This window comes from Sarcophilus harrisii, chromosome 5, assembly GCF_902635505.1.
Source record: "Sarcophilus harrisii chromosome 5, mSarHar1.11, whole genome shotgun sequence".
In the NCBI taxonomy this organism is placed as follows: Eukaryota; Metazoa; Chordata; class Mammalia; order Dasyuromorphia; family Dasyuridae; genus Sarcophilus; species Sarcophilus harrisii.
This window is the reverse complement of record NC_045430.1, coordinates 61,847,944-61,861,719: the sequence shown is the minus strand read 5'-3', so window position 1 is coordinate 61,861,719 and position 13,776 is coordinate 61,847,944. Positions and strand designations below refer to the sequence as shown.

The following is a 13,776-nucleotide window of genomic DNA, read 5'->3' as shown; positions in this document are numbered from 1 at the left end:
ACTAACATGCCTACCATTTCTAAAATTTTCTAACTTTCTAAGTCCCAATAAACAATGATAAAAGATAAAGAAAAAAGTTGTCTAAAATATTTGCATGAATTAAATTATAAACACTTACTTCATTTCTAAGACCTCTTCCAAATGTTTCCTCCGTTCTGCCCGAAGATTGGTCAAATGAGTTTCCTTTTCTGCTAATGATTGTTGAGTAGAAGACAGCTTTGCTTTCATGGATTCTAGTTCCTGTTTTACCTTTTCCATGGCCATCATCAATTCTTCCACCTTTAAGGAACAAAGAAATGAGAAAAAAAAAATAGAACATAATTACCAAAAAATGATTTAAGATACGGAAGTAATGAATACATAAGAGCTTATGGAATTTGATATAAATCTTGGAACAAATGACTCCGAAGGCACACAGTAATAAAAACCTAAGATTTCAACTCACTTAAAGAGCCCTTATTCTTAATATAATATCATCTGAAGTTTAAGTTACAGCTTATAAGCAACCAATCACATTTCTTTTATGTTTGAGTCAAGAGAAGAAAAAAAAAACCTTTCCTCTCTTAATAAACCACAAAGGACATCATATTTTGACAACTCAAACATAGATTTTTTTAAAATAAAAGGTAAGTTATTAAAAATCCATTTTTTAGAAATCACAGAATAAGTGACAGGATAAGAAAAGGATATTTAAGTACAATAATGGAAACAACTTTCAATGAAGCATCTTTAAAGAAATGAAAGGTATTGATTAAAAAGCACATATAAAAGATCCACTTTTATCTATTCAAACTAGATTTTTATTGTCGGCTTCATTTTTCCATTTGAAAAACTATTAGAGACCAAATCTGGACAGACAAAAACTGTAAGGAACATGAAGAAAAAAGAAAACTATGTTCAAAGGACTAATAGAAAGTAGAGTGGAGAAAGATTTTTTTTAAAAGTCAAGAAAAAGAACCAGAAAACAAGGAATAGACTTCATGAATCATTTCTATTTTTTCCCCTGCACATTCATATGTGGAAAATTACTTATATTTGTATTTTTGGGGAGCAAAAGGAAAGCTTATCACAAAATATATCTATTTAATAACCAAAAAATCCTTCAGTGAGGAAGCACATCACCAAATGCAACAATCTCAGATTTACTATTTGTCAAACAATAATTTTTGTGGCAATAAACTTTTTCCTAATGAGAGAGGTAAGCGGAGAAGAGAAGAGAATGTGAAAGAAGGATAAAAGAGAGAACTTTTACTACTCTACTCCTGGCCAAAATGAAAGATTGTACCTGTTTCTGGATGGTCAAAGGGAGCTCAATCACATGACAAGTATGGATTACAACACATGATAGCCAGACAACCTTCTTTCCCATGTCTCAATCCCCTTTCATCTCCTAAACTGAGATATAGTAGCTATTAAACTATGGGACCAGAAGGTATAAATTATCTTTCAAAGAGAATAAAGATCTTTCTTTAAAGTATCTTTCAATTAAATTAACACAAATATTCAGAAAGGCTTGGAGAGACTTACACGAACTGATGCTGAGTGAAACAAGCAGAACCAGGAGATCATTATACACTTCAACAACAATACTATATGATGATCAATTCTGATGGATGTGGCCCTCTTCAACAATGAGATGAACCAAATCAGTTCCAATAGAGCAGTAATGAACTGAACCAACTACACCCAGTGAAAGAACTCTGAGAAATGACTATGAACCATTACATAGAATTCCCAATTCCTATATTTTTGTCTGCCTGCATTCTTGATTTCCTTCACAGGCTAATAGTACACTATTTCAAAGTCTGATTCTTTCTGTACGGCAAAATAACTGTTAAGACGTGTACTTATACTGTTTTGAATTTATACTTTAACATATTTAATATGTATTGGTCAACCTGCCATTGTGGGGAGGGAATAGGGAGAATGAGGGGGGAAAAGTGGAACAAAAGGTTTGGCAGTTGTCAATGCTGTAAAATTACCCATGCATATAACTTGTAAATAAAAAGCTATAAGTAAAAATAAATTAATTAATTAACACAAATAGTGTTCTACTTAGCAACTCCTCAGGAAAAAAACCTCCCACCAAACTCTTTCTTAAAAGAAAGCTTTGGGGTGCATTTTAAATGTAAAATTTCACATTTACACATATGTTTTCACTGATTTTTCTTTTTTTAGATGTTGGTGTTGATATTGTTTCTTGGTTCAATAAATTAAAGGATAAACAATATAAATACAAATAGATGATCATATAAGAAGTTTATAGTAGCTTTGGGTAGTAATTTTTGTTCAAGAAAAAATACACATTTTCAGGCCTGATCTTTACTGAGATAATACATTGTCTTTGTTGTAGACATATATTCCTTGATTAAATTTTCATGCTAGATAATTCTACTCACCATGTAAATTTGGTGACTGGCACACTCTTGCCTAGGAAATTGGAGGTAGGTAACCAATTAGAAATGAATGAATAATCTCTAACTAATCTCTATAAAACAAGTGGTCTACTTTAGCATTATAGATAACTGTCCTGAGGCAAGGAATAGAAAGACTAGAAAAATGAACAGAGTTTGGTGTGACAAAGTATTTATTGATGGGGACTGGCACTAAGGATTCCTTCCCTCCAGTATTGTAACACTTACCCTTCTAATTTCTGATTATATTCTTTGCTATGTCCAATTAAGCTACAAAGTCTTCCTTTCTGAGTAAAAATTATCCCCCAAAGCATCTGTTGATTAGCTTTTAATTCTTCTGAAAAGTCCTCAAAGACTACTTCATTTTGTATTATCCATTGTTATAACCTTTTTCTCTCCTTCAACATCTCCATTTACACACACACACACACACACACACACACACACACACACACAGAGCTAGATGTGAATTCACTAAAATAGTGAACTTCAGATAAGCAACCTCTCTGTAATACTTTGAACTGTACACATTTGTGTTTACCATCACACCACTCACTCAAGCCTTGACTGACACTACCTCCCTCAGCCTCCTCTCTCCTCTGACTGGAAGGCTAAGGTGTTCAGTGCCAAACTCTTCCGAATGCTTTCCTTTGTAGAGGGCAGAAACTAGACTTTTGGGCTCATTTCATTTTGTATCTGTTGCTCTGCCTAGTTTCAACAACATAAAACTAGATATCTCCTGGTGCTTTCTTCTCCTCCCCATCCTCCACTCTCCTTCCATTAGGTTTTTAAGCTCTTTGAAGGCAAGGCCTTGAGACCTGGAAAAGACTAAAGCTTAAAAAGACCAAGGCCTCTCACTGCATCCAGGGCCATCTCCAGTGGTCCTAATTCTTACCTGGCCATTGGACCCAAATGGCTCTGGAGGAGAGAGTGAGATTGGTGACTTTGCGCCCCTTCACTCAAATCCAATTCACTTGCAAGTCATGACATGTTCCTCCTCATGTCATGGTCCTCTTTGGGAACAAAGGATAAAAAGCAATTGTATCCCCAGTGCTTAGTACAAGTTTTTGGCAAATTAGGCCCTTCATGAATGTTAAATGAAGTTGGTACAAAGTGAAGTAACTGAGGACAAAATTTCTTTTATTGTATATCACATGGTAGTTTATTCACAAATACTTGTATGTATGCTTGATCAAGAGATTACAAGCCACTTTTATTTATATTTTTTTAAAGTCATTAAATATATTTTAATGGATTCTTTTTTTTTTGATGTTACTTTTATTTTTTTTAAATTTTTTTAAAAATAACTTTTTATTGACAGAACCCATGCCAGGGTAATTTTTTACAACATTATCCTTTGCACTCACTTCTGTTCCGATTTTTCCCCTCCTCTCTCCACCCTCTCCCCAAGATGGCAAGCAGTCCTATACATGTTAAATACATTACAGTAGATCTTGGATACAATATATGTGTGCAGAACCGAACAGTTTTCTTTTGCTCAGGGAGAATTGGATTTAGAAAGTATAAATAACCTGGGAAGAAGAACAAAAATACAAGCAGTTTACATTCATTTCCTAGTGTTCTTTCTTTGGGTGTAGCTGCTTCTGTCCATCCTTGATCAATTTAAACTAAGTTAGATCTTGTCTTTGTTGAAGAAATCCACTTCCATCAGAATACAATAAGCCACTTTTAATAAGAAAAATCGGCAAGGATTTTAATGGCTTATTTTGGATTTCTTCATAAATTTTCCAATATTTTAACAGGTACCTTAAATTTAGGATACCTTTAAATTTTGCTGACTAAAAAAATTATGCAAGAAATGAAACAAATTCCAAATGTTCTCCATTTTAAAGAAACCCAATAAACAAGATCACAGATTTCTTAAATCATTTAAAATGGCTATATTACAAAATTATTTTCAGCTTTATCTAAACATTTACTGTACAGTTCTTTCAAGTAGTGAACACTCAGGACAATTAAGATACAGATTTATTACTGTAAATTTAATTCATTCAGTATAATTTCATCATATCCAATTTTTTATGAACATTTATTATATAAAGCAAATTCTATGAGACTTTTAAAATGATCACTAAGAAAAGGCACTAAGAGAAAAAGTAATTAGAAAGCTTAACCCCAGGTGTGATTAACTTTCATAAATAATATATATTTATAGATATCCATAAAAAACTCAGAAATTTACACTTAAGTTGTATCACAACATGAGTGTGAGTCTAGGTTTATAAAAGTAATACTAGTGCTATACAAATTTTACAAGCTTCTACCATATTAGAAAAGCTTTGAGAATGATGTAGCAATAGAACATATTTACATTCTCAGGAAAAAAAATTAATGACATCTTTTTAGCAAAAAGTTCAAAATTATTTATTAAACAGAATAAAAATGAGAAAAGGATATGCAATTGAATACTCCAATGTGATCTACTAAAATAAGTTGTTGACAGCAAAAATAGGAAATTTGACAGGACACATCCATCATAACATTATCACATAGAAATTAATCAATATAATTTAGTTGTTAATAATACAAATCAATTGCCATAATGAAGATTCCAAATGAAATTAAGAAGTATCTTAGAGAATACTTGACCGACATGCCAAGTGGAATGATAGATTAGTAAAGGCCAACACTGATTCAGAATATAAATGCCCTTGTAAAATCTGATGATGATATTACCTTCCAAAATAATGGAAAGCAGTGAAGAGTAAAAAACAGTTTAAAAAAAGCTTGGTAAGAGGCCCAGTTACACAAAATGATTCAAGAACATCAAAGGATACACCTCCAAGTATGACAACAAAAAGATGAAAGGTAGCAAAGATTTGAAAAAATAAATTCTTTACACCACTTAAGACATTGAAACAACTACATTTGAATATTAACTTAATCATAGTGGATGATATGCTTATAGAAATAGAAATATCATTGCAAAGTTCAAAGTTGGGCAAAGAGGCTAACTTGGATCAATACACAACCAATTTATCACTATTAAGCTCCTACAATGTTTAGGCAAAGCCGTGGTTTCTCTCTTATCCTTCCCTTCCTTCCCCCTCACAACCTCATCTTACATTCTAAGAGGACAAAAATTTATTATGTATTTATTAATGTATTAATATGTGTTGACTGATTTTTTGCATTTTGCTATTTTATCATTTGTAAAGTAGTATTTCATCACTGAAGTAGTAAAATTCTATTTTTTTTAAACAATCTGGGGGAAAGTGTGAAGTATGGGCTTCTGGCCTCAAAAAGTAAACTACTGAATGTAAAAACTGATGTAGGAAGCCTATGGTACTTATCTTTCTTTGAACAAGAAATGAAAAATGAAATGATTTGAGTCTATTGCTATGAACCAATATCATCTGAATCTGAATGGTTTTATTTTTAATAGCTTTATTAAGATGTGCTCCCGCAGAAAAATGTATTTTTGTTCACAAAAAGCAACTAGAAAAAATGTTTAAAGAATTATCTTATAATTAGAAATAGCTCACATTAGTTTCTGAAATAATTCAATTATCAACCTATGTTTCTTTGCATAGATCTTATGATAATCTTTAGAAATAAATGAGATCTGAGAAACTTCACAATTTGGGGGCAAATTAGTTTTTAAAAGAGATAGCCAAAATATCTTGGAGTGGAAATTCGCAGGACATTAAAAATAGTTAAATCATTCTGCATCACAGAAAAAAATACAAAATCAATATGAGGAAATATAGCTCTATTTGCACCCAGGCAGGAAATCTGGTGAGATACCTTATGCTACAGGAGAAAGATGGTCCCCTGTCTGCTTTCTGCAGAATTCTCCTTCCTAGAACCTGGAGAAGATAAGTGATCTCTCCAATATCACATAATCAGTATGTACCAGAGGAAAGATGTTGAGGACCACGCTTAAATATTGAACCCAGAAAGTCTGTAAAGAGTTCAAGGGGATTGCACCTTTAAGGGGCGGGTCGGTTCTCCGAACCCCCATAGCTGGGAATCACAGAACACTTGAGAGACTAAAAGAATGTTTGATTTTTACAGAGTTAAGAAGCTGTAAATCAACCTTTACTTTTATCTTATTTCCTGAGCAGAACTGACTGACTCAAGGAACACAAACTTTTATATATATTCTGTATGGGGAATGAAATAAAAGAAGTTCAGAGGTTTTTACTGTAACTGCTCTCTCCATCTCCTTGTATCATTATCATCCTCTCACATGATAAGATCTATTCTGCTGGTCAGAATTAGATCCCCAGCAACCTAATTAACAGGTGGCTCTTGTGGCACAAGAGCCAAGAAGATTAGGGTTTTAAGTTCTGTCTCTGAATAAAAATGAATAAAAATAAAAATTTATGAAAGGAAGATATTAGTGAACAAAGGTGTCATAAAAGACATACAAAACTGAAGAGACAACTTAATTTAGTAAATCTCCAATTAAAGATTATGGGCAATATCATCTCATAAGATAATGGAAAGTAATTCGAGGGGAAAAACCAGTTTAATGAACGTTTAGTAAAAAACTCAGTTAAACAAAATGATCCAAGGTATCTCCCCTCCACAATTGAGATATAACATTCTATTTTCTTATAGACCTGCTATAAACAGTTTTATATTTAAATCTACCACATAGCAGAGATTCACTGAACCAGTTTTTATTTTTATAAAAATTCTATTGGGTTTTTCAAACACTAATATTTTATATGCCATTTGGTTGGGTATTTGAATTCTATTCTATCACAGTGACATTTCTTTTTTCTTTTCCTAAAACGAGTTTTGATAAGTGCTTTAATACAAGATCAAGGCAAAAAAACTTTATTAGATTTTTATTTCTGATATTGCCTTGATATCCAGCCCATTAGTTTTTGTTTTGTTTTTTTTTTTCCAAAAAATTTCACTGTGGTTCCATCTAATTCTGAAAAGGAATACCTTGGCATTGATTGTTGTTGCATCAAATATTTAAGTTAATATGGAATGCATTGCTTTTATACTATATTACGTTAACTGTCATAAAAAACAAATGGCTCACATTATTCATGTCTGTTTCGCTAATTTTAGTTTTATAATTGTTGTTACTTGTTCTGTGTTTTTTATCTTTATGGGTAGTACATGATAAAGCAAAAGATTTTTGTGGATTAGTCTGACTTCTTGAGACACAATTGAATTCCCATGATGTCGTCAAGTTGAAATTATTAAGTATTTTCAAAACTATGTCAAGTAAAAGCAGACACTGTAACAAATACCTATAATTTCTGCTATCAAGAAGGCTGAGACAAGTGGAATGCTTACATTTGGGAGTTCTGAGCTTCAATGTTTTAAGTGGATCAGGTGTCCCCACAACCTGTAGCAATATAGTAAACTCCCCAGAGCAGCATTACTAGGCTGTCTAAGGAGAGGTAGAACCAGTCCAGGTTGAAAAAAAGAAAGCTCCCATGACAATCAGAGAGGAAGCTATGCTTCTAACTTGATTAAGACAAGAAAATCCAGTTTCCAAAAAAACAAACACAAAACCCAAAATGTGTGTACACATATACACTGCTTCATTTAATTAGATGGTACTTCACTTATTATTTTTGAAACTATATTTACTTTTTTTTTTTTTGCTATCTAGTTGTTTAATAATACCCAATTATTAAATCTCATCAAAGGTGTGTGTGTGTGTGTGTGTGTGTGTGTGTATGTATTTGGGGGGGGGGGGGGGGGCCGCTGAGGCAACTGGGGTTAAGTGACTTGACCAGGGTCACACAGCTAGGTGTTAAGACAGTTAAGTGTCTGAGGCCACATTTGAACTTGGGTCCTCCTGACTTCAGGGCTGATGTTTTATCCACTGCTCCACTTAGCTGTCCCAAAGGGTTTATACTTTTAAATGGGGGAATTTCCTGACAAGTTTGTTGTTTTCTCTCAAGAGTTTAGAATAATAAATTTTAAGATACTCAAATTCCTATTGACCAGTTTAGTTCATTTATAATTTCAAATTGCTGCTTCAAAGATGACATTTTCTCCTATTTGTTGTGGATTAAAGAAGTGACAGATTACAAATCTGAAATTTTGTATAAGCTGTCAGATGAGTTAACTGTCCCTTGGATTTATGTGGCATTTTTCTCTGTTGTGAAATCTTGTTCAATGGTGACTATGGGGAAAGTAGTATGCAAAAATATAATTTTAATGTAAATAATAAAAAGTATTAATAAAAAAACTTAAAATAATGGCTTGTGATACAATCTATTAATATTTTAAATTTATTTTCTCTTTATTCTTATCTTTAATTTTTATATATTGATTTGCATTTTATCTCCCATTAAAATTAATTTATCATTGTTTTGCTAATTTGCCAGTCTTTTCAAAGAAATATTTCTTGATGACCAGCAGGATGACTATAGAGAGGATTGTCAAGACTTACACGAACTGATGCTAAGTGAAATGAGCAGAACCAGGAGATCATTATATACCTCAACAACGACATGTATGAGGATGTATTCTGATGGGAATGGATTTCTTTGACAAAGAGAAGATCTAACTCAATTTCAACTGATCAGGGATGGACAGAAGCAGCTACACCTAAAGAAAGAACACTAGGAAATGAATGTAAACTGCTTGCATTTTTGTTTTTACTCCCGGGTTATTTATACCTTCTGAATCCAATTCTCCCTGAGCAACAAGAGAACTGTTCAGTTCTGCACACATACATTGTATCTAAGATATACTGTAATCTCTTTAACATGTATAGGACTGCTTGCTATTTGGGGGAGGGGGTGGAGGGAGGGAGAGGAAAAATCGGAACAGAAGTGAGTGCAAGGGATAATGCTGTAAAAAATTATCCTGGCATGGGTTCTGGCAATAAAAAGTTATTTAAAAAAAAAAAAAAAGAAAGAAAGAAATATTTCTCGGTTTTATTTTCCAATTCAATACTTTCATTTTCTATTCTGTTTTTTCCTAAAAACCATAACTGGCTTTCCCTTGGATGTCTGCTTTGCTCCTTTTCTTATGCTTTTAAGGGACAATTAAAATTACTTTTTCTTTTTACTAAATTTGCTTCCAAAGCCACCTTTAACTACACAAACACACACACACACACACACACACACACACACACACACACACACACACGATGTGTGTCAATATTATTGTAGTTGGTTTTGTTTTGTTTACAGAGTATTGGTTTTTTTCTACAGCCTGTATAAGCTTTGAAATCATTCCCCCAACATTCCTATTTGTAGACAGGATTCTATATGTTTGACAATATGTCTTCCCATGGATGTGCTTCAATTTACTTTATACTTTTTAAAATACAATAATTTTCTAAAAGATCATTACTTAGTTTACACATAGTTTTATATCTTTTTCTCTTTTTAATGTTATTGTTTTCCTCTCACTCTGATTTGAAAATATTGAATATAATTTCTGCCTTTTCAAATGTGTAAACTTTTATATGCTAAATTTTTGTCGGCATTTTGTGGGTACTTAAAAAGTTTATGTACAGGTATAAGTATATGTATGTATATATGTAACTATACACACAATTACTTTCACAGTTTTCTTTGTGATTCTGAAATTCCATTTTGATTACTAAGCATTTTTATCATAACTGCCTACTATTATATTTTGTCTGTATCTTCCTATGTAACTGTTAAACTTTTAATGAACTTATCAAATAGTTATGGTACTTATGAATTAGGGATTGAATCCAACTTTATTTTTGTTTGTTAAACTTTTGGTTTGTTAAACTTATATTATTTTAGATCAAATTTTTAATTTTAAACTGCAAACATAACATTAAGGATACTTCCTGCAAATACCATATCAATGAGTTTTGCTTATTTATTCATTCTGTAACAATTTTGTTTTCATTAAGACCACTCACAATTATAAATAATAAAATATATCACTGTCAATTTTCTCATTGTGTTTAATCTTTTCTGAAGAGAATAGTCTCAAGATTAATTTCCTCAAGCCATGAAAACTTGTGAATAAAAACAAGGTATAGTTCTGATTTTACTACTATGTATTTTTTTCAAAGCAATCCCAATACATTTTGGACAGAAAATGCCATCTGCATCCAGAAAAAGAACTAAGGAGACTGAGTGTAAATCAACACATGCTATGTTTACTTCTTTATTCTGTTTTTTATTTTTAAAATCTCTCCCATGGTTTTTCCCTCTTGCTCTGATCTTTCTTTCCCAACCTGATTCATAAAGCAATGTGTGTTAAAAATAAATAAAAATTACAAAGCATTGTGTATTTCTTCACTAAGCTAAGATTTAACTCTTAATTATAAACAGAAGTGTACTTTTTACAAATGGTAACTTCTTTTCTCTTTGTTTTTCACAGCAATTGTCTTTCCCATGTTAAATATTTGTTTAATAACAAGTGAACAAATGTAAAATAAGTAAAAGTAGGGTAACTCCATATGACCATATTATAGATAGAAAGGAAAATAAAGAATAAACAACTGAAAAAGAAAAGAAATTATGATAACCAATTTTGGACTCCCCCCTCAAAATATAAAAAAGCACTTTTCCTCATTCATTACTAAAATCTCTTTTTCAGTTCTGAAGTAGAATTCACCCTTTACAGTTTTTCACTGAATTTATTGCTCATTATTCAATTTGGTGAGAACTAGCAGTTTGCTTTTTATTCAAGCAGCCATCTAATTAGTATAGAACTTATAAGATCAATTAAATATATTATACCACTGAACCCAGAAAAATATGCCAAATACTATTCCCAAGTGCTGGGAATACAAAAATACAAAAGGGAAGATTGTCCTTGCCCTCAAGAACTTAATATTCTACTTGAGAGATAGGAAGGGACTAACTTTGATGAGTCACAAAGATATGAATGAAAAAAGAGATCAACCCATTAACACACACTTTATAGAATCACTCCAGTGATTGCCAGCATCAGAGAACAAGTCCAATGTTTGGCAGTTAAGGCCCATCAAATTAGCTCCCTTCCTACCCTCCCAATCTGCATACACATTACTTTTCTACACATTCTCTGAACCCTACATACAAACCAGATATCACGCTCTACTTCTACTCTCTATTCTTCCCATAGGACATTTTATATCCCAACTCTATGTTTTTGCACTAACTGAAATGTTCTCCCTGTTTCTTCTTCCCTTCCATTTCCTTAGTCTCTTTTTCCAGTTTCCTTAGTTTCTACGGAAGAATTATCTTCTATCTTTTCTGTATTTACCTAGCTATTTTCACATTGTCTCTCCCAACTGAATATTAGATCCTAAAATGCAAAAATTATTTTCTGGTCTTTCTTTTTATCATTAAAACTTAGAGCAGTGAGTGGCACATAATAAACGCTTTTTAAATACTAGCTGATTGATGGCAATTTGATTGCAATTATCAGGGAACAGTTGCAAAGGCAGAATTGAAGGTGAGAGAGTACATGTACTTAAGACTCTAAGAAGTACACAGTTGATATACTCAAAGGGCTACAAAAGTGTGCATACCTTTTGTTCCAACAGTGTCTTTATTGGGCGTGTTTCCCAAAGAGATCATTAAAGAGGAAAAAGGACCCATGTGTGCAAAAATATTTGTAGCAGCCCTTTCTGAAGTTTCAAGGAATAGAATATTAGTTGCCCATCAATTGGGGAATGATTGAACTAAATTATGGTATATTAAAGTAAGGGAATAGTATTGTTCTGTAAAAAATGATGAATATGTTGATTTTAAAAAGGTTTATAAAAATTTACATGAACTAATGCTGATTGAAACAAGTAGAACCAAGAAAACATTGTATACAGCAACAGCAAGATTGTGTGATGATTAACTATGACAGAGTTGCTACTTCTCAATACTTCAATGATCCAAGGCAATTCCAATAAATGTTGGATGGAAAACATCATCCAAATATAGCAGAAAAATTATGGATACTAACATAAATCAGCATTTACTATGTTTATTTCTCTTATGATTTTTCCTTTCTATTCTGATTTTTTTCCCCAATATGATTCATAAAGAAATGTGTTAAAAAAAAAAAAAGGTATGTGTATAGCCCCAAAAAATGTTATTTCCACATGTAACCGAGGAAAACAAAAATTTAAAAATTAATAAAGGAAAATAAGGAATCTAGGAGGTAAAAAGAAAAAAATAAGAAAAAATACTTTGCTAAGTGGCTTATCTCCTTTCAGTCATAACCTCTGGTAGTTTGATTTGGAAGATGGCAGAGCAGGTGGAAAAGGGTGGAGGTATAGATGAAGAGGCATAATCCTATGGAGGGTAGAGCCACCCAAGAATAAATCAAGACACTGGCATGAATTTGAATAAAAAGATAAACCTCATTTTAGATGAGGGAGCATGGCCCAACATTGGAGTATTAGCCAGTAAACTAAAAATATCATGAATTCTAATTCCAACTCTGGGATGGTGATAACACTGTATTTAGTAATATGGCTAAGCTAATTTTTTAAAGGAATATATAAGAACTTATAAACCCAAAATACATTGTTTTTCAAAGTAGTTACTGAGAACATTTCACCAAAGATTTCATTAAATTTCCATTAATTCAAAACATGGTGAAATTCTTTTTTTCAAAATTATCATCAATGTTAGCTGACAAGGCCCACAAGAAGTCTTTTTATGACTTTTCTAGTTACATGTGTTACTTTGCTTTGTTTTTTAGAATTAAAAAAGTACCGTTAAACTTAAAATATCACCTTATTTATGAGACTTAGGTTTCAATAAGTTTTAATTTTTTTCCAAAAATTCAATCTACCCTCAAAAAACAAACTGCCACAATTAAGATTTATGCAAAATAGTAATGTTGTGGTAATACACACATAATTCTATAAGGGAATTATTAGGAAGCAAATCAATATTCCTTTCAATATATAATTTTTAGTAGGTAGAGATAATATAGATACCAAGTATTCTGCAAATTACATTTCTACTTATAATATTTGAAAATTCAAAAATGTTCACATTTCAAAGGTAGAATAATTTCTTTTAAATAATTTTTCTTCTATGTAAAAATGCTAAATTTCTGGCCTTTGATGCAATTCTTAGGATTGTTTTTTCCTAGTCCAACGGCAACCCCCATCCCGGCTAAAATTGCAAACATTTCCTTTTTTTTTTTTTTTTTTAAAGAGATTTCAGAAATCCATTTAAGTAGCACAATAAGTGAAAATATTAGATTATTAGTGTCTATACTAGGATATTAAGAGAGTAAGGAAATAAAAACAAGGTAGCGGAAGAGGATAGGAAAATTTCTGAGACAGAAACCAAAAAAGCAATTCCTTCATACCTTGAACCATTTACAAGCCAAGTGATTGGTCTTATGCACTAAATCACTGAATAGCTTCAGACAGGGAGTAGGAGAACAGTAGAAAACAAGATAAACAAGAAAAAAAAAA

The 13,776-nt window shown here is 31.9% G+C and overlaps 1 protein-coding gene across 12 annotated transcripts in view; it reads right to left on the bottom strand.

The window, feature by feature from the left end:
* ERC1 (ELKS/RAB6-interacting/CAST family member 1) overlaps window positions 1-13,776 on the bottom strand; it is a 339,530-nt gene that overhangs the window by 138,901 nt on the left and 186,853 nt on the right. For all 12 annotated transcript variants that reach the window (XM_031939566.1, XM_031939573.1, XM_031939569.1 and 9 more), the window contains one exon: window positions 119-279. In XM_031939566.1, coding sequence (XP_031795426.1) covers window positions 119-279 — 161 coding nt within the window. The remainder of the gene's footprint in view (window positions 1-118; window positions 280-13,776) is intronic.